Source organism: Podarcis bocagei, assembly GCF_964188305.1.
Source record: "Podarcis bocagei genome assembly, chromosome: 14".
NCBI lineage: Eukaryota > Metazoa > Chordata > Lepidosauria > Squamata > Lacertidae > Podarcis > Podarcis bocagei.
In genome coordinates this window covers 26,066,605-26,087,306 of record NC_138139.1, presented here as the reverse complement: position 1 = coordinate 26,087,306, position 20,702 = coordinate 26,066,605, and the positions used below count along the sequence as shown (strand labels likewise).

At 46.3% G+C, this 20,702-nt stretch overlaps 1 protein-coding gene across 1 annotated transcript in view; it reads left to right on the top strand.

Moving 5' to 3' along the window:
* The window catches only part of SLCO3A1 (solute carrier organic anion transporter family member 3A1), a 117,433-nt gene that overhangs the window by 64,747 nt on the left and 31,984 nt on the right, over nucleotides 1–20,702 (top strand). Inside the window, exon 3 of the mRNA XM_081171127.1 lies at nucleotides 20,588–20,686. Within this exon, the coding sequence (XP_081027253.1) occupies nucleotides 20,588–20,686 (99 nt within the window). The remainder of the gene's footprint in view (nucleotides 1–20,587; nucleotides 20,687–20,702) is intronic.

The following is a 20,702-nucleotide window of genomic DNA, read 5'->3' as shown; positions in this document are numbered from 1 at the left end:
CACAAATACAAGATGGGTGACACCTGGCTTGAGAGCAGTACATGTGAAAAGGATCTAGGAGTCTTGGTTGACCACAAACTTGACATGAGCCAACAGTGTGACGCGGCAGCTTAAAAAGCCAATGCAATTCTGGGCTGTATCAATAGGAGTATAGCATCTAGATCAAGGGAAGTAATGGTGCCACTGTATTCTGCTCTGGTCAGACCTCACCTGGAGTACTGTGTCCAGATCTGGGCACCACAATTCAAGAAGGACACTGACAAACTGGAACGTGTCCAGAGGAGGGCAACCAAAATGGTCAAAGGCCTGGAAACGATGCCTTATGAGGAACGGCTAAGGGAGCTGGGCATGTTTAGTCTGGAGAAGAGGAGGTTAAGGGGTGATATGATAGCCATGTTCAAATATATAAAAGGATGTCACATAGAGGAGGGAGAAAGGTTGTTTTCTGCTGCTCCAGAGAAGCGGACACGGAGCAATGGATCCAAACTACAAGAAAGAAGATTCCACCTAAACATTAGGAAGAACTTCCTGACAGTAAGAGCTGTTCGACAGTGGAATTTGCTGCCAAGGAGTGTGGTGGAGTCTCCTACTTTGGAGGTCTTTAAGCAGAGGCTTGACAACCATATGTCAGGAGTGCTCTGATGGTGTTTCCTGCTTGGCAGGGGGTTGGACTCGATGGCCCTTGTGGTCTCTTCCAACTCTATGATTCTATGATTCTAACAGATTGAGTGGCCCGCCAAACCATAGGGCCATTTCAAATGGCGACAGTCCTCCATAGAGATGTGTGTGTGTGTGGATGTTTGAAACAGACTGATGGCTTTATATTCCAAACTTCAGGGTTGTTGGAGGGAAAGGAACTTTTAATCCTATGTGTAAAATTGCATCCTGAGCGAATGGCAAAATTTCTCTACAGACGGAGTTCCCAAAAGAACATTTATCTCAGTGGTGCAGCTGGGTTAGTTTTAGACCTTGGACTTAATGGCTTTATTTCGGTGGGGGGGGGGCGGGGAGGAGGGTGCATCCATTTGGGACGGTCATGTGTATTGCTCCAGTGGTGAAGCAGACAGTGAACATTTCATCTTCTCACTGCCCTGAAACCCCACTACCGAACTGCTGTTCCATGGCTTGCAATGATTTACTACATTCCTTATTTGATCGAGAAAGAACCAGGCAAAAAGTACTTTTCCAACCCTTATTGAAAAAAGAAAAGAAAAGAAAAGAAGTACTCTGAGCATGTGCAGTTTCTCATTTTAAAAACTCAGACAGTAATACCATCGTGACTACAGGATTCAAATAGTGTTTGCTTTGGCTGCCCTGATGTGAAACGCTTAGGACTGGGGATGGAGGGGAAAAATGATTCAGTTCATATTTAAAGCCAAATTCAAATGTGCACTTTCTGAGGCAAGATGTGACCCAAAACCGCTATCCCTTGAAATTCTCACTTTTCCGAATTTTGCAATGCAGTTGGTATTAGGAAGGCGCCTTTACTGTACTGTTCTCAATGCCTGCTAAAAACTTACTTCTTTAGGAAAGCCTATCCAGTCCTATAATTTTATTGTGTATATTTGTTTCTTGAGCATCTATATCTTGATAATTTTGCTATTATCAGTCTTTAAAGTCTATTCTTACTTGTTCTTTTAAAATGAATATTTTATGCCATTGAGTATTTTTGAATGGAGAGGTATATACATTGATGGGGGAGAAGGTTATCAATGGCTTCTAGCCCTGATGGCTTTGTTCTGTCTCCACAGTCAAAGGCAGGAAATTCTTCTGAATAGCAGGTGCTGAAAGTCACAGGAGCAGAGAATGCTCTTCTGCTTGAACCCTGCTTGCAGATTTCCCACAAGGAATCTGCTTGGCCCCTGTGAGAACAGGGTGCTTGATCCTGTCGATCCTGTTTTTGTGTTCTCAAATCTTGTGAAATAAATGAAATAGATAAAAATGTACCATGTATGTGGCCACCCAACCCCTAGACGGTCGTACATTGGAAGTCAAACGGAATCTGTTCCGGAAGTCCGTTCAACTTCCAAAATGTTCAGAAACCCAAGCGCAGCTTCTAATTGGCTGCAGGAAGCTTCTGCAGCCAATCAGAAGCCCCGGTGGACATTTGAGTTTCTAAAATAGTTTGCAAACCACAACAGTCACTTCTGGGAGCCAAAACATTCGAGAACTAAGCTGTTTGAAAACCAAGGGCACTCTCTCTCTCTCTCTCTCTCTCTCTGTGTGTGTGTGTGTGTGTGTGTGTGTGTGTGAAAGGATGCTGAGACCATCTTTAGCTCTGGTGGACTCTGGTTTGCATCCCAGATGCTGATCTGAGACTTGTTTGCCAGTGTCCCCATCATCTTATGTCCTCTAAATGGTCACCTGGGGGCCTCTGGACCATAGCCAGTATTCGAAATTCGCCAGGTGGATTTTGCACCTGGCTATCAGCCACTTGCAACCAAGTGAAGATGTCCGGGTATCCGGATGGCACCTGATGTCTCCACCATCTGGAGGTACATGCCTGGGGATCATTGGATCTTGCCTGTTTTCACACACTAGCAACACATCCTGTAGAATTCTACCCGTTATATTTTATCTGTGCAATCAGAATGAATTTCAGGAACCAAAAAGTCGTATTGAAAAATATGACTTTCGAGCCATCTGGCCCCCAAATGGCAACTAGGCATTTCATATTGGCGACTGCAACCCTGGATTAAGGAGCCATTTGACACCTAGCATGTATATCTGAGTTTCTAACACTGCCATAGACCTGAAGTCCAGGCCTAGCTGTACCAAGTGGTTTAATTTGTCCTCTTTCATAGCTGTAAGAGAAAAGTGTTTGTTTGCCCAGCTTATAATACAGTTTTCCTCTACAGTCACAGACATATAGGAGACCTTGCTTTGCCACTTGTGCAAAACTCATTTCTTCTCTGGAGCGAAAGAAGAATGCTTGACTTTTCCATGATTGGGGCGATCAATTAGCCAACCAAAAGGAAAATCTTCTCCGTGTTTGCTTTATCAGGCAGGAAGGTTGAGTGGGCAATGGATCACTGCCTTGAACATAAAGCCGTCTCTCCCCTTTCAGGAACTCTGATTTCTATCCAAACTATGACAAGCAAGGCAGCTGTTCCTTGCTTGTCAAGTGCAAATCTGTAGACTTTATAAATAGAAGCAGGCAGTTTTTCTCGTCGACATCTAATGGTTGGAATCTCAGCCGTGGAAACGTCCCAGTTGCTGGAGTGATGGAGGTCAGCATACCGGTTTGGATGCTTCACTGAGCACTTCGCATCCTGACATCGAGGAGTGTATCAGTAAACTGCAAATTGGATGAGGCCTTGGGACCTTGGGTGGGTTAGTCCCATGGCAGGTGGCATCGTAAATTTGCTCCCTTCAAGTCCCCAGCTAGAAACTGATCTGGGAAATGTGAGAATTGTAAATGTTGTGAGGAGTTGGGTAGTTTGCAGTTCTGAAATGCTTTAAATATGAGGGTTACTGACCCTCTAACTGCTAAGTAATACTGCTTCAGTGCTAAGTAATTTGGCTTTAACTGACTCTCTAACCCTAGTACGCTTTGCAAAAATAATTTCTGAGTTCACTAACATAACAACTGTCAATATTACTTGGATGTATGCCTGATCCAAAACCTGATTTTAGTATCCTGGTTTATCCTGGTGAAGAATTCTGGAGATCTCCAAAGCTTATGCTCTGTTTCTGAAATGTTTGGGTTGGTCCTAAGAAAGGTTCCATCCAACTGTAGGTTTATTTGGTTTTTTTCCGGAGGGTCTAACTCATCTGCTTCCATCTTTTTCTTTATGTGACGTTGCGCACATGAACACCATGCATTTAAAGCACTATGGTATCGCTTTAAACAGTCATGGCTTCCCCCAAAGAATTCTGGGAGCTGTAGTCTGTTAAGGGTGCTGGGAGTTGTCAGAAGACCAACACACAAACCACTGCCGCCGCCACCACCACCACATCCCCTTCATAGTGCTGCAATTTCAGAGTGGTTTAACACTCAATCTCTCTTCCCAGGGAACCCTGGGAAATGTAGCTCTGGGAAGGAAGCACCAGAGTTCCCAGAATTCTTTGGGAGAAACCATGACTGTTTAAAGAGCTCACCCCGTCGCGGGGATTTGAACCGCCGACCTTCTGATCGGCAAGTCCTAGGCTCTGTGGTTTAACCCACAGCACCACCCGCGTCCCTTTTATGGATATTTAGATTCCTCTTAAAAGAATTCCATGCAGCAGGGTGTCTTCAAAAAGTCCCAACTGTACCACTTGGGGCTAGGGAGGTGGGAGGGTGGGGAATATGGGGTGTTCCTTTTCTGCCTTATTTGTTGTTCTCATTTTTAGCTTTCTAAAATTATATGAAATCCAATAAAAAAAGAAAAAGTCCCTTGGATTATATCTGACTTGGATCAATGTGCTGTTTTTAATGACTCGTACCATCCCCAGTTTGGCTGCTGTATCCGGCGGGGATAAGAGGATTTCATGATATCTGCTCACCTGCAAAAAATTTAACACCGTTGACAGGGAGAGTGGGGATGATTTCTCATGCATTTAGAAGGGTAAATAAATATGGTTCCATATTGTTAGGCCAGATGCATATCTAGAAGGGTTCCTGGCAGTAGACGGTTTTGAAATTCACTGATACAGTTCATGAAAGCAAATAAGAGTGAGGGAAGGTTGTTTTTCCGCCCATCTGACTCCCTCTCTCATTCATACCAATTCCAAGCTATTGCAACTTGAAAAGCCATCAGCAAAACAGAACAGGTTCTTGAGATTTGAGAGGAAAGAAGCTTATATAAAGCGGGAAGGGTTGTGGCTCAAGGGTAATGTGCCTGCTTTGAATTCTGAAAGTTCCAGGTTCAATGCACAGCATTATTAATATGGTTATTATTATTATTTATTTACATCATTTTCAGCCCTCTCTTCAGCCCCAAAGGCTCCCATACAGTCCCTGCCTACAGGCTTAAAATAATCATGGCACACAAGGGGAAAGGGATGGGGGGGGAGATGGGGGAAGCAAACTTTGGTGGCCAATTCTTAAACAATGGTTCTTATAATGACCACAGAAACAGCCCAGGGGCACGAGGTGCTCCATGAAGCTGGTCTTTTAGCCTCACTTCCCATCTTTCCCGCTGAGGAAGCCTGATAGAGTGGTTATCTACAAACCTGGAGAGCCAATCCAATTTGGTGTAGTGCAGGGTGCGTGGGAGGAAGCCAGTGGCCATTCAGAGGTTTTTGGACTCTGGATCCCATCACCCCTGACTGTTGGCCATGCTGCATGGGGCTGATGGAAGTTGGAGTCCAATAGCATCTGGAGGACCACAGGTTAATCACCCCTGAGCCAGATGGGTCAGTGGTCATACTTCTTAGTATGGCAGCTTCTTACATTTCTAGTTCTTCCTTGGAAGTTTATTAGGGGGTCCTCAGTGTAGGGACCTGTAACAATGAAAGCCCTTTGATAAAAGGCAGTTGGCACAACCATTCCTGAAATGTGAAGTCACACAAGACTACTGGGTGGAAGATTCAGGACAGACAAAGGAAAGTACCGTATGTTTCGCTCTATAAGACGCACCAGACCACAAGACGCACCTATTTTTTGGAGGAGGAAAACAAGAAAAGAAATATTCTGAATCTCAGAAGCCAGAACAGCAAGAGGGATTGCTGCGTAGTGAAAGCAGCAAACCCTCTTGCTGTTCTGGCTTCTGTGATAGCTGCGCAGGCTGCATTCGCTCCATAAGACACTCACACACATTTCCCCTTACTTTTTAGGAGGGAAAAAGTGAGTCTTATAGAGCAAAAAATGCGGTACCTATTCAGTGCAGAGTTGAACTGTAGGATTCGGTCCCACAAGAGACTGTGATAGCCACTGGCTTGGATGCCTTCAAAAGAGAATTAGACAAATCCATGGGGGAGAAAGCTATCAACTGCAGGAGGGGAGACTGATGTTTTGCTCAGCTCCTTCTTGCAGGCTTCCCATTGTGGCAATGTGAGAACAGGATACTCCCCTCGATGGGCCTCCCTTTGGCCTGATCCATTGGGGCTCTTCTTATGTTCTTATGCATATGCTCTAGGTTCGATAATTCTGTTTACACCAGGCAACAATAACTCTGTTGTTGAGGCTCAACATCTCTGGACAGAAAACTCCTACCTGAAACTGAGAACCACTGTCAGTCAGTGAGCTGGATGGATCAGTGGTCCAATTCAGTATAAGGCAGTTTCCTATTTAAAGGGGGACTAGGATCTTATTTTGTTTTTAAGGAAAGTGCCAAAGTGCAGGAATAAACCACCAGTTATGCATGCAGAAGGTCCCAGGTTCAGTCCCTGGCATCCCCAGGTAGGGCTAGGAAAGACGACCTGTCTGAAACCCCCAAGAGCAGCTGCCAACCCGTGTTGACAATGCTGAGCTAGTTAGACCATTGGTGTAGCTCAGGATAAGGCAGCCACCTCTGCTCCTGCTGTGCCGCCTTATGCTGTTGGAGAGGATTTTGCTGTGTAAAAATGATGCTGTGCTATGTTTTGCAGACAGAGCCATCAGGAGGGAAAGGGAGGGGAGAAATCATAGTATATTGTTTCTGACATTATTTGTTTTTCCCCGGCAGTTCTCAGCTTTTGACATTTCTCTGGTCCTCCTTGTTTTCTCATCATCCACTGACCCGGAGTTTCATGGCTGTGCAGCTCAAAGGCTGTCATTAACTTCAAATTTTGTGGTCAGTTGAGTTATCATTCTGGCTGTAGGTCACTGAATCAAATGTGTTCCGCCTGCTCCACTCCTAAGCCTCCTTCTTCTCTTATAAACCCATTACAGGCAAAGTCTTGTGCAGGCAAAATCATGAATAATATTTGGAGAAACACCAACAAGACCTTAATTAGGAAAATGACTAGAGTCTGCAAGAGGAAAATGTCACCTTTCTGCAACTTTTATGCCTCCTATTATCTTATTTATTTCTTACATTTATTTTTATCTCAGCTTTCCTCCAAGGACCTCAAATTCTTCCCCTGCAATTTGTCCTCACAGCAACTGTGTGAAGTAGTTTAGGCTAAGAGACTGTGATTGGCCTGTGAGTTTTATGGCTGTGTGGGGATTTGAACCCTGGCCTTACAGGCCTGGTCCAACACTCAAACCACTGCATCACTCTTAACTGGCTCTCTGTCTTTGCCCTATCGGGAGTAGAGGGCATTTGAAGTGTGCTAAGAGGGAGCTTGGCGGGACGCGGGTGGTGCTGTGGGTTAAACCACAGAGCCTAGGACTTGCCGATCAGAAGGTCGACAGTTCGAATCCCCGCGACAGGGTGAACTCCCATTGCTCTGTCCCTGCTCCTGCTAACCTAGCAGTTCAAAAGCACGTCAAAGTGCAAGTAGATAAATAAAGTACCACTCTGGTGGGAAGGTAACAGTGTTTCCGTGCGCTGCTCTAGTTTGCCAGAAGCAGCTTAGTCATGCTGCCCACATGACCCGGAAGCTGTACGCCGGCTCCCTCGGCCAATAAAGCAAGATGAGCGCCTCAACCCCAGAGTCGGCCACGACTGGACCTAATGGTCAGGGGTCCCTTTAAGAGGGAGCTTAGATGAGCCTTTGGCCTGAACCAGAAGCTAGACAGTTCTCAAGGCATAAGAAGGGGGGAGGCCTGGAAAAAATCTGCAATTCAGATGCTAGTACTAGTTAAGAAAAGAGGCAGAGGTTAGTGACAGAGCCCATACTCTGCAGGTGTAAGATTTGCAGCATTTCCAGATCAAGCTGGGGTTGAGGGTGGGGGAGAGGAAACCCTGGAGAGCACTTGCTCTGCATACTCAAGAATGTCCCAAGTTCAAGTCCCGGCACCTCTTCAAAGGGAGCCCCTTCCAAGAATGCAAAATTCGCCGCAGCATTTTCTTGAGTAGCCCAAGGGTGCCGCGACCTCCTGAAGGTCACTTGGGCTATTGAAAGCAAAGCCGGGAGGCAGATGGTGGAAAGTAAACATTCCTCCAGCCCCCGTCGGAGGTGGGGAGGAAAGCTGAGCAAATAAGTGGTTGGAGAGCCCTTTGGTCTTCTGGGTGCTTGTTGCATCCCTGTGAGGCAGTTGCCGCAGCAACAGCTGGGTGTTAAATCGCCAGAGTATCATAGCAATCGTTGACTTCCCCAAGCACGTTTGCAACTATTGTTCCGTGACATTTCAGAGCAGCATCCCACCAGCTGCTTTGTCGTTTTAGAAATCAGCAGGCTGTCCTGAAGGACGGCACGGCTCAAATGTTCTGCCTTCCAGGAGAGCCCTTGACACGGAACGCGCCTGCCCTGGGACCCCAAACGCTGCAGGAAAGGCAACACAGAGAGTTCTATAGCTCCTTTAAGAGCGACAATATTTCTATGGCACATAAAACGTCTGTGGACCAGAGTCCGGTTGCATCTGATGAATGAAGTTCTATCCTCCCTTTGGGGATATACAGACACTTGAGTGCAGGGTGGCGGCGAAGTATACCGTGGAATCAAATTGCAATGAATTGCAAAAATAAAACTACACCCTGTGATAATTCAGATGAAATTTAGATGTGAGGTATTGCAGCACAGTGACCATTCACAAATGTTTGTGTGATCTTGGCATTGTCTACCTGCAACAGAGGATTCTGGGGGTGTGCAGAATGGAGATTGGTATCTGCAGGTAGATTTCAGGGCAATTTTCAGTTGATAGGCAGAGTTTTGGGGAAAGGGTGTTTTTTTCTAAATTAGTTTGCTGAAATGAAGAAAGCTGGTGGTTTGTGGAACCAGGAGTGGATCTGTGTGTGCGAGGGCTCTATGAGATCGGTTCTGAGCCTAAAAACAATTTTCCTGGCTGAGTATCTGCTCAGAGGCACCCTGAGCCATAATGCTAAGTGCAGCCATTTTGATCTGGCTCTGGTTGGTGGATCCATCAAGCCTGAAATCTGCTGACCTTTGTTCTAAGGCACGCTCAATTCATGGCGGTTTTTGACCAGAGCTGTTGGGCCCCACTGTCACTTGATATAAACAGAATGTGGGACCTAGAGCATGGCTAGAAGAACTTGAAACTAGGCCTCCTGGACCAGTTCAGTGGCCCATTTCGTTCAGCATCCTGTTCTCATAGAAGCCAACCAGATGTCTGCAAGCTGGACCTGATAGCCACCTCCATGAGTTTGTCTCTGCCTCTTTTAAAACCATCCAAATTGGTGACCGTCACTGCCTTTTGTGGAAGTGAATTCCATAGTTTAACTGCACTGTGTGAAAACAGCAATCCCTTTGGTTGGTCCTGAAACTTCCACTCATGTGACTGCACATTTCGGCAATGGTGTGTCAAAGTGCATTCTGTCATGCAGAGGAAAAAAGAGATAAAAAGAGAAAGTGTGAAACTCAGGCTCCTTCTGGCCTGACTATTATAGTCAGCATGACCTTGACAGTAGGGATAACAGAACCAGTTTAAACCAGCTGTACTCAGCTTCTCAGAAGGAATAACCCAAACAGTCATGAACATCTTGCCTGCTTCTTTCACACAAAGAAGAAGCTTCCAGAACCCTCTTGAATTAATTAGAATAGGAAAGATCTCTGCACATCAGATCAATACTTTCTATACTAAGAAATGCAAACTGACACATTCATCATTACCAACCTGTACATTCAGGAATCTCTAATAAGCTTCCAGGGATGGCAACATAGGAAGATGCCCTAATATCAATGATGAGCATCTAACTCAGGGGTGCTTAAGATTCTGTTGGACTCCAGCTCCCATCAGCCACAGCCAGCATGGCCAATAGCTAGGGGAAATGAGATATGGAGTCCAACAACATCTGGATGTCCATAGGTTTCACTCCACTGTTCTCCATTAAATGGGTTTGGCTTTCCAGGTTTCAGGCAAGGGGGTCTCTCACAACCCTACCTGGAGATGGCGGGGTTTGAACCTGGGACCTTCTGTATGCAGAGCAGATGCTCTACCAGTGAGCTACAGCCTTTTCTTGAGCAACAGAAAGGAAGTTTCCTTATGGAGGAGGAGGAGGAGGAGGGAGGGAGGGGTAAGATGTTTCTAAAGCTTGAGAAAGCAGAATACTGCTGGGCCACCCATTCACATGGGGAACTACACTGTTAGAGACTATTTAAGAGATAATTGCTGGAATGCCAAAGGCAAATAATGATGATGATGGTGGTGGTGGTGGTAGTGGTGGTGGTGGTGATTTATTTGTATCCCACCCTCCCCAGCCAAGGCCAAGCTCAGAGCAGTTAACATCATGAAAACAACACAATAAACATGAGAACAGACATCAATTAATTAAAATACATCTTAAAATTAATTCAGACAAGTTAAAATCCAGGCAGGTGGCAATTATCAGGGTGGAATTGAGAGTGGTTTATAATCTTTAAAAGTACATTCACCAACTTTTTTTAAGAACAGTTGCAAAGTGCTTCCCAAACTTCCACTTTGATCTGAATTTAAATAGAATAAGGAACAGAAGAAACTGCCTTATACGAGGTTCAGATCATTGATCTGTCTAGCCTAGTATTGTCAACAGTGACTGGTCATGGCTCTTCACTCTTCCAGACAGGAATCTTTCCAATCTGAAGATGCTGGGGGTAGAGTCTGGCACCCCCTTTTCCCTGCAGTGAATTTGTTTGTTTACTGAGCTGTACTTTTGGGAATGCAGTTTTCTTTCTTGCAGTGGGAGAAAGTGAACAAGGATCTGGCAGCTTGCTCGTTAAACCGAAGCAATGTTTTAAGACCTGTTCTCTTCTCACTGAGAAAGGAGCTCAGTGTGAGACTCACACCAGGGTAGGCATTTTTCTGGAAGGGGGCTGTCCAACCTTTACACCTGAGTGGTTGTTCAGGGATCTTCTCCTTCTCTTTTGCTGATGTTTCTGCAGTGCGAGAAATCCTGCAGACAGCCGCTTATGGGCAATGGTGCAAAGTACATAGCCCATCTGAAGGGAGCAAAGGGGGGCCTCAGTGGAGAGATTATTTTTAGAAGCTGCTAATTCCACTTCCACCATTCGTGGTGCTATTTTTAAAAGCAACTGTGTCACAGAGTCCCTTGAGTTTGTGTGAAAGATGGACAATGTCTTCAGCACTGGATAGAGAGAGCCAACTGCAATTCAGAAGCTAAACTGCTTATTTTAGCTGCCTATGATTCAGCATAGTTTGGGTGTTATTTCCATGAATTGGTGGACGTCATTCTTGGGAGAAATAGGGTTTATTCACTATTCGCTATGGCCAAAGCAAACATAATCAATTGTGTAATTACAGTGGTACCTCGGGTTAAGTACTTAATTCATTCCGGAGGCCCGTTCTTAACCCGAAACTGTTCTTAACCTGAAGCGCCACTTTAGCTAATGGGACCTCCTGCTGCCGCCACACCGCCACAGCATGATTTCTGTTCTCATCCTGAAGCAAAGTTCTTAACCCGAGGTAATATTTCTGGGTTAGCAGAGTCTGTAACCTGAAGCATATGTAACCTGAGGTACCACTGTACTTGCCAATGCATTTAGGTAGGAAAACTACTATCATAACTTCCACACAATAAAAACCCTTTTGCACCCCTAACAAACTACCATTCCCAGGATTCTTGGGGGAAGCCTTGACTGTTAAAGTAGCATAGTAGTGCTTTAAATGTATGGTCCAAATGAGGCCAGAGCCCAGGGTTTAGGCAGAGAGAGTTCTTTCCCATTTCCTCTTTCTCAGTCCTTTCAACTAGAGATGCTGGGGATCCCTGCATGCAGAAGCTTTATTGGGTGCATTTGAATGTTCAGAATGAAAGTTGAGTATTGCAGAAGTCCTTGCCGTAGCCCAGTAGGGTAGACCAGTGTCATTGTCCCTATATTGCGGGGCAGGTAGTGACAGAGATTGAGGCTGACAGGGAGTGTAACTTGCTTAAGGCTACCTATTGAAATTGCAGCGGTGGTGAGATTTGAACTGGCAGCTTCCGACATCACAACCTCATTCTCTTTGACGCTGCATGACACCAGCAGAGCCAATGTGCTTCTCGTGAGTTTCCAGAGGAAGGTTCGGGGAGGGAGAGATCACAAACTGCTTTTGCGTTTGATTAGGGTAATCTGAGACGGATGAAAGTGTCGGCCTGAGCTAATTGGCCCTTTCCCCATTTAATCCCGGCGCATTGCAGGCTCTTGAAGGCAGATGGTTTTGCTCTTTCCCTCCTGCGCATGTGACGAGCGACTCCTTTGCTTGTGCTTTGTCGAGCCCGCAGCAAATTACTTTTAGAGCTTCAGAATTCCCTCCAGAGAGAAACACGAGAGGATTTTCACAAAGGTCTCCTGAGTTACTTAATGGATTGCATGAAGTGCTATTAAGCACCACAAAAGAATTGAATCGGAGCTCAAAGTCAGTTTGTGTGGAAGCAAAGGGCTGACACACTTGCCTGGACACTTCATCCTCCCATCCCTTTTCCTCCTGAGGAGTGAATGCTGCTGGTTTATCCTTCATAGATATTGCAGCGAGAGTCGCAACAGTGATGGTTGGTGCCAATTGTGACTATTGCTTATTGGGGCATAAGGCAGGGAGGGCAACAGTAGGTGGCGCCAGAGCCAATGGCAAGCAGTTCCAGCTAATCCTAGTTTTGCCCCCATCCTCCTCCCTGCTGAGTTTTGCAAGGGCAACACTTGAGATGAAGGAGGAGGCAGCTGACAGCCAGTGCCACCCTCTGGACTGCTTATAAGTAAGAAGACAAGCAGGTGGACGCTAGATGTGGCAGACTGAGGTTCATGAGCCAGTGCTGCATTCATCTGAATGGACCAGCCTCTTTACCGATCTTAATTTACAACCAGACAGAGGTGACAGCTCAATGGTAGAGCATCTACTTTGCATGCAGAAGGTTCCAGGTTAACTCCCAGGTAGGGCTGGGAATGTCCCCAGTCAGTGAAGCCCAGTAGATGCTTCACTTGTGGCCACCCAGATGTTGTTGGACTCCGGTTCTTATCAGCCCCAGCCAGCATGGCCAATGGTTAGGATGATGGGAGTGTGAATCCAACAACATAGGAAGGGCGCTATGGGTTCCCCATTCCTGATGGAGGAGGCAAAAATGGGAAAATAATAATAATAATAATAATAATAATAATAATAATAATAATAATAATTTATTATTTGTACCCCGCCCACCTGGCTGGGTTTCCCCAGCCACTCTGTGCAGCTTCCAACAAAGATTAAAAATACATTAAAATGTCACACATTAAAAGCTTCCCTGAAGCTTCAGATGTCTTCTAAACGTCAGATAGTTGTTTATCTCTTTGACATCTGATGGGAGGGTGTTCCACCGGGGGGATGCCACTACCGAGAAGGCCCTCTGCCTGGTTCCCTGTAGCTTTGCTTCTCGCAATGAGGGAACCGCCAGAAGGCCCTCGACACTGGACCTCAGCGTCCGGGCAGAACGATGGGGGTGGAGACACTCCTTCAGGTATTCTGGACCAAGGCCATTTAAGGCTTTAAAGGTCAACACCAACACTTTGAATTGTGCTCGGAAACGTACTGGGAGCCAATGTAGGTCTTTCAAGACCGGTGTTATGTGGTCTCAACGACCGCCCCCAGTCACCAGTCTAGGTGCCACATTCTGGGAAGAAGAACTGAAGAACATAGGAGCCTGCCCATCTAGTCCAGCATCCTGTTCTCACAGTGGCCAACCAGATGCCTCGAGGAAACCTGCACCCAGGACCCAGGCCACAAGAGTACTGCCCCCTGCTGTAATTTCCAGAAACTGGTATTCCCTCCAACTACGGAAGCAGAGCAGAGCCATAATGGCTAGTAGGCATGGATAGCCTTATCGTCCATGAATCCATCCATTTCCTTACATCCACCCAAGTTGGTGGCCATCATTATGTCCTGTGGCAGTGAGTTCCGTGGATCAGCGTGATCTTCCTAGAGGCATCTGCTTGGCTGCAGCAGGGCTAGTAAAGAGAGTGCTGGCCTGGATGGACCTTTGGTTTCTGACCCAGCAAGGTAGTCCTTCCCATTCTCATGAGCTTGGATTTGTGGCTGGCCCAGAGCTATCACAACCTGTATTGGCACAACACCTGCAGTACCTGAAATCTTTTTTTATCTTACGCTTGCTGCAGTTGCAACAAGCTGGTGCCCGATTGCGGGGGGGGGGGGGGGGCTGGCGCTTTGCCCAAGTAATTAAGTTGACGGGAAGGAGCAACGCGTGCTGTGCTTCTGCCACGCAGCCGCCTATTGTCTGTGTGACAATGGAGCATCTCAGGACCTGTGGGTTAATTATCATCTTTTCCGGGACCTAAATAATGGATAATGGTGCTCAGGGCTTTGGCGTGTTAGCCTGTAATCAGTTTATTAGGAGGCAGATGAAGACGACACAGCGGGATGGTATTATTCCCGGTGAAGGCCCTGGAAATTAAATTGCATGGCATTTATGCATAATTTGCCAGTACAACAATCTCTTAAAATCCTGCCTTTTTGCCCATTTGTTTGTCTCATTTTTTCCCCTTTTTTTTTTAAAAAAAAGATTATTTTAAAGCTGCTTGCTAAGAGAAAAGATAATCGGAAGGCACTGGCAGCTATGTTTTAGCAGCCAGCATGCCTGGAACATGTTGCCATATAAATAGCTGTCAAATGCTCCCTCTGTTTATTTGCGTAGCTCTCTTTACATTTTTATTCCACCTTTGGTTCCCAGTTTGGAGACCCCTGAAGGAGCAGACAATGGCAATATTTATATAAATAAAAGAGAGGAGGATAGAAGAGGACACAATGCCTTTTCAACTCACACTGGAAATATTGGATTTTATTAAATGCTCAGCAACAACAACATCCTTTCGCAGTAAACAGAACAGCGGGAAGCCAATGTGAATTTGGCCGATTATAAAGCTGTACCATTCAAATGTCCAGAAGAACAAGAAAATGTTTGGCTGCTTCTTAAAACCTTCCATAGAACTAGGGAGGGGGGAGAATTTCGATTCAGTTCACATTTAAAGGTGAATCTGCCTAAAGCACACCACTTTCTTCATGCCTCGTTGCCTTTTCTCTGAATTGTAAAGTCCCAAACACTGCAAACTTTCTTCATGGGGGATTTGCTCCATCCCCTTGATTATTTTGGTTGCCCAAAACCTTTCCTGATTCTACAATTTGAAGCTTGAAAAGGGCTGCTAACCCCCAAGCTTCTCAGGGTGAAACATAGGAATCTACTGTCAGGGACCTTGCTGAGGAGGACGGCACTGAGGAAGAATGGTGGGAGCCACCCTCTCCCCCTGATCCTGAATCTTCCCAGGAGCAGGAGGAAAGTATAGATTTGGAAGAGTGGTTTGCAGAGGGGCATAGTTCAGGAGTCAGAAGCTGGGAAATACTGGATGGGGAACAGCTAGGTGAAGAAACACTGGAAGAGAGAGGGTTAACAGATTCACAGTTGTTGGACAGCATTCCTCCAATCTCCTCAAAGTCCCAAAGAGCTCAGAAAGTCTCAGAACAGAAAGCACAGAGGTTACAAACTCAGATTACAAGACTAGGAGTGATGTAGATTAATAGGGATGGAAGGAGGTGTGATCCTTAATTGGGAGCACCGCCATTTCTAAGAGATGTGTTCTTTGTTCTCTCACTGTGATTATTAAAGTTTCTAACTGGTAAGATGTTCCTTTCTTTGATCTTCTTATCTACTGCCATGGGGGAAGGAAGCCGATTCCCATCTACTTTGGTTTCCAACCCTCTTGGCCCCATGGGCATTTTCGGGGCCTCTCCAGATATCCTATTATTATTATTATTATTATTATTATTATTATTATTATCATGCATTCATGATGATTTGCTATCAGGGTGGTCACACGAGTTCCTGCTTTCATTACTGCTTGTTCCTGAGGAAGGTCTGCTTCATTTCAGTCAGCACAGGCTGCCATCAGCTTCCAGCATCATGCCATTTGCGCTGGGTGAGGCTGATGAACATTGCAATCCAAAACATCTGGAGCACACAGGTTTGGTGAGGGCTGGGCGGCCGCCTTGATCAGTACACCCGATTTTGCATCCAGCTTTTGGTTGCTGTTGCTGCGAAAACATGGCAGAAGCGAAAAACCCCAAGTCCTGCCAAGGCAGAGTCTGCTCTTGATTTATTCGCCTTCTCGACGTAGCCATGAGAGTAAAGGGAATGTTAAAGTAACCCTGACAGATGTTTAAAAAGCCTGCAGCTGTTAATTAATGAGAGGCAATGCCAGGATGACTTGCTTTAATGTTCTCCTTTTATTCTGGTGGGGATCAAAGCAGTTCCAGCCAGGCACTTGTACCAAGTGGGGTGATGGAGTCTGACAGCGCCAGCATCTTGGCAGGGCGGGGGGGGGGGGCAGAGAGATAAGAGTCAGGGAGAAGGAAGGGAAGGGTTTTTTATTTAATTTTTAAAATAACAATGTTTTTGTAATCGACGCAGCAGCGCACCCATGAATAATGGAGAGCAGGTTTCACCTGGCAAGTGAGATTTTGCAGCAGACGGGAACCGCTTCAGCCAGCCAGGAGGCAGGGGCTGTGTGTACCTTTTTGTATTAGATTTCTCTGTCGGGCTAAAAGCCTCCCACCCACATGCCTGGAGCGACTCAGACTTGCCTCCAAACAGACTCATGTAGACTCCTCTTGAACCCTGGAGGGCTGCTTCCCAAAGTCAGTGTAGACCACAGAGTCTCAAACTGTGGACCATGTAGTTTTTCAGAAAGGTTGTGGATCAATCAAGAAAATGTCCCTGCTGCCTTGCACTTGTACATCATGTCTCAGAGCTGCCTTCAAAGAACATTGAAATTCTGCCTTATCCCGAGTCAGACCACTGGTTCATCCAGAGCAGAATTGCCTACACTGACTGGCAGCAGCTCTCCAGGGTTTCAGAGAGGGATATCTCCCATCCCTAGCTGGGACCTTCTGTGTGATAGACAGAATGCTCTGCCACTGAACTGTGGCCCTTCTCCTTGATACAGAAACCTAGGAAGTTGTCTTATAGCAGGTTAGACCACTGGTCCGTCTAGATCAATATTTGTATACACTGACTGGCAGCAGCTTTCCAGGGCTTCAGACAGGGGTCTCTTCCAGTCCTGCCTTGAGATGCTCGGAATTGAAACCTGGGACCTTCTGCATGCAAAGACTTGCTGGTGCTCTCTTGAGTTGAAATGCAGGGCCAGGTTTACAGCCCTGCTAATATCTGGCCTGTTAGTTACTGCCTCTCTGTTCTCACTAGAGATTTAAAAGGCCATTGGTTGGCCATGGATCATTAGCTAACTCCCCGTTGCCTCGGCTAAAGGTTTCTTCTTTAGAAATGAATTATGTATCCTGCTGAATTGTCGCTGAGCTTGCATATACATAAGAGACGCGGGTGGCGCTGTGGGTTAAACCACAGACCTCAGGACTCATCAATCAGAAGGTTGGTGGTTCGAATCCCCACAACAGGGTGAGCTCCCATTTTTTGGTCCCTGCTCCTGCCTACCTAGCAGTTCGAAAGCACGTCAAAGTGCAAGTAGATAAATAGGTACCACTCCAGCGGGAAGGTAAACGGCATTTCCTTGTGCTGCTCTGGTTCACCAGAAGCGGCTTAGTCATGCTGGCCACATGACCCAGAAGCTGTACGCCGGCTCCCTTGGCCAGTAAAGCGAGATGAGCCCCGCATCCCAGAGTCAGTCACGACTGGACCTAATGGTCCGGGGTCCCTTTACCCTTTCCTCACATATACGTAATCCATTCAAAGCACACAGTTTCCCTCAAGGAATCCTGGGAACTGTAGTTTGTTAAGGGTGACAGGAACTGTCACTCTGTGGAAGGGAACTACAGTTGCCATGGTTATTTGTGGGAAGACATGTCCTTTGAATGGATGGCAACCTCAGCAGGAGAGCACACTTTGAAGGCAGAGGGCCCCAGGTCTGATTCCTGGCAACTGTTAAAATGACTTTGGAATGACCCTGGGAGATACGAGGCAATCCAATGGGGTGTGCATGAGATAGAGCTGTAGTGGTCCAAGGTTGCAATGGCTCAAAGACCATTCTCCTCACTCTTTGTGTTGACTGGAGCCAATTGGAGCGAAAGAAGGTGAGTCAGCCATTGAGGATTGGCTGCTAGTCTCACTCTGGAGAAGGTGCTCAGGAAGAACAGTGAGGAGTTGTTGTTTTGTATGCTCCAAAGCTAAGCATTAAACCACTCCTCACTGGAGCACTGCAAATAATTTACCCACACCTGTGCACTGAAAATAGTAGCTCTAGCTGAAAGGCAACACATGGAGATTGGCACTGATCATTGCCATGCACCCGTAATTATTATTAGTGTTTAATTAACAGATTATTATGTGATTTTAGGTGGCTGTATTATCTTAAAGGTGGGCCTGACTATGAGGGGTGTGGCTGTGACTATCACAAAGGGATCCTGAATTTGCCACTACCCTATTGGTGTGTGTTCACAAATCAGGCAAATTCATGTGTTCAGGCAGATTCAAGGTTTGGCTTTCTCAGCAGCCAACATCCCTTCCATTGGCCTGATCGAGTAGCACCCTTTTTACGTTCTTAGGGGAGGAAGAAGGCTTGCACTCCACATGCAGAGAACAGGTCTAGGGTGTGACAAAGCAGTGGTGGACTCAGTGGTGTAGTGTGGGGGGGTCATGGGGGCAGTTGCCCCAGGCACAAAGTTGTTTGCTGTTGTTGTTTAGTCATTTAGTCGTGTCCGACTCTTCGTGACCCCATGGACCAGAGCACGCCAGGCACTCCTATCTTCCACCGCCTCCCACAGTTTAGTCAAACTCATGCTGGTAGCTTCGAGAACACTGTCCAACCATCTTGTCCTCTGTCGTCCCCTTCTCCTTGTGCCCTCCAATTTTCCCAGCATCAGGCTCTTTTCCAGGAAGTCTCAGCTTCAGGATCTGTCCTTCCAGTGAGCACTCAGGGCTGATTTCCTTAAGAATGGATAGGTTTGATCTTCTTGCAGTCCACGGGACTCTCAAGAATCTCCTCCAGCACCATAATTCTAAAGCGTGCAACTGTTGTTAGGGGTGCAACATTTGGTGCTGCCTCAGAACAGTTGCACGCTTCCGTCGCATTGAAAACGGCTTCTCCATGCGAACCAGGAAGTGACCTCTCCAAGAAACAGAACAACTTTTGTTTTCTTATGTCTGTGGCTGTGGTCTCCTGGGTGACATGGATGCCATTAGGCAGTCAAACGTTCACGTGTGCTCTGTCCATTTTCCTCTCTCCCACCCCATTCCAAGCCGCACATGTAGGCACCTCGGTTAAATATATCCCAGTAATCTCTCCATGGGGGAGACACGCCCCTTTACTATCAGCTGGCCACAGCGGGGAAATGTGGGGCAATCAGGCTTTTGAGATTAACGTGGGCTTTAAAGAGGCAGCCGGTCATGTTGGCTGGACGAAGGCAATCACATTTTTTCTGAGGTTGAAAAAGCAGTCTGCAAGAGGAACAATCTGCTACGGAGATGCCCCCCCCCCTCCCCAGCTTCTGTTCTGGTTAAACAGGTTTGCATACCCTCCAACATTTCTCCGATGAAAATAGGGACATCCCATTCCATAATGATGATTTTACTATTTATACCCCACACATCTTACTGGGTTGCCCCAGCCACTCTGGGCAGCTTCCAACATATATAAAGACATAATAAAACATTAAACTCTTTGGGGGGGGGGGGCTCAGAGTATTTAACCCGTATCGGAAAACTGTATTTTGTTTAGTTAATATCCTTTCTCTTTTTAAAAAAGAAAAAAGGAAAGAAACCCTCTGTCTTCTTTCCATGCTTAGTGCATACTCTAGTGGTGAAATCTCAGACTGGAGGAAGCGAGAAAAGAATAAAATGCCCCAGTAATCTCTCAGATGTTTAGACTCATAGAACCGCTGAGTTTAGTCTGGTCACGTACAAACTTTGCTTTTGGTTCAGTTTCTGGAGGGCAATCTTTGCAGTTCTGTTAGCAGACTTGTCGGAAGGGAAAGTGCCTCGAGGCATTTTTTTTTTCCAGTAGGAGAACAAAGAGAACCTGTCCGACTTCAGCCAGAATTCGGAGATTTAGTCCCGTTGGTCCCATGCTGTGGATTTATCTTCCAACAGAGGTTCAGCCGGCATCAGTCACGTCCAACGCCATACATTTAAAGCACTTCAACAGACATGGAGGATCCTGGGAACTGTGGTTCGCTAAGGGTGCTGGGAATTGTAGCTCTCTCAGCTCAGCACCCCATAGCAAACTGCAGTTCCCAGGATGATTTGAAAGTGGCCACGACTGTGAAAGTGGCATAAGACTGTTTTGCTTAGTTATTATTATTTTTATTGCAAATAACTGCATCTCATATTTTTCTCCAAGGAGCTTAAGGTGGCATGCATGGGTCTCCACCATTCTCATTAAATCGCTACAACAACCCTGTGAGGTAGGGCAAGCTGAAAGGCAGTGACTAGTGGAACGGTCTCCCCTACCTAAGAAAACCATCAAGTCAGGAGAAGGCTTCGCATAGAGCTCTTCTCCCATGAGCTGCTAGCTTTCTGTGTGAAGGGAATGCTTTGGTCTGGAGGAAACTTCAATCACCAGAGAACTTTTCTTCCCTCACTGCTCCCCAGTGGCAACTCAGAGTGCTACAACCCATCTACGTATCGAGCACCTCACTGAGGACTAGATCCTTGTTCCAGGACGTGCCTCACACTGTGTCGTTGTTTTTCTGTGTTCCCTACAGGGATCTTGTTTACAATGCTTGTGTTCGGACCAGCCTGTGGATTTATCTTGGGTTCCTTCTGTACCAAAATCTATGTGGACGCCGTCTTCATCGACACAAGTAAGGAGGCACTTAG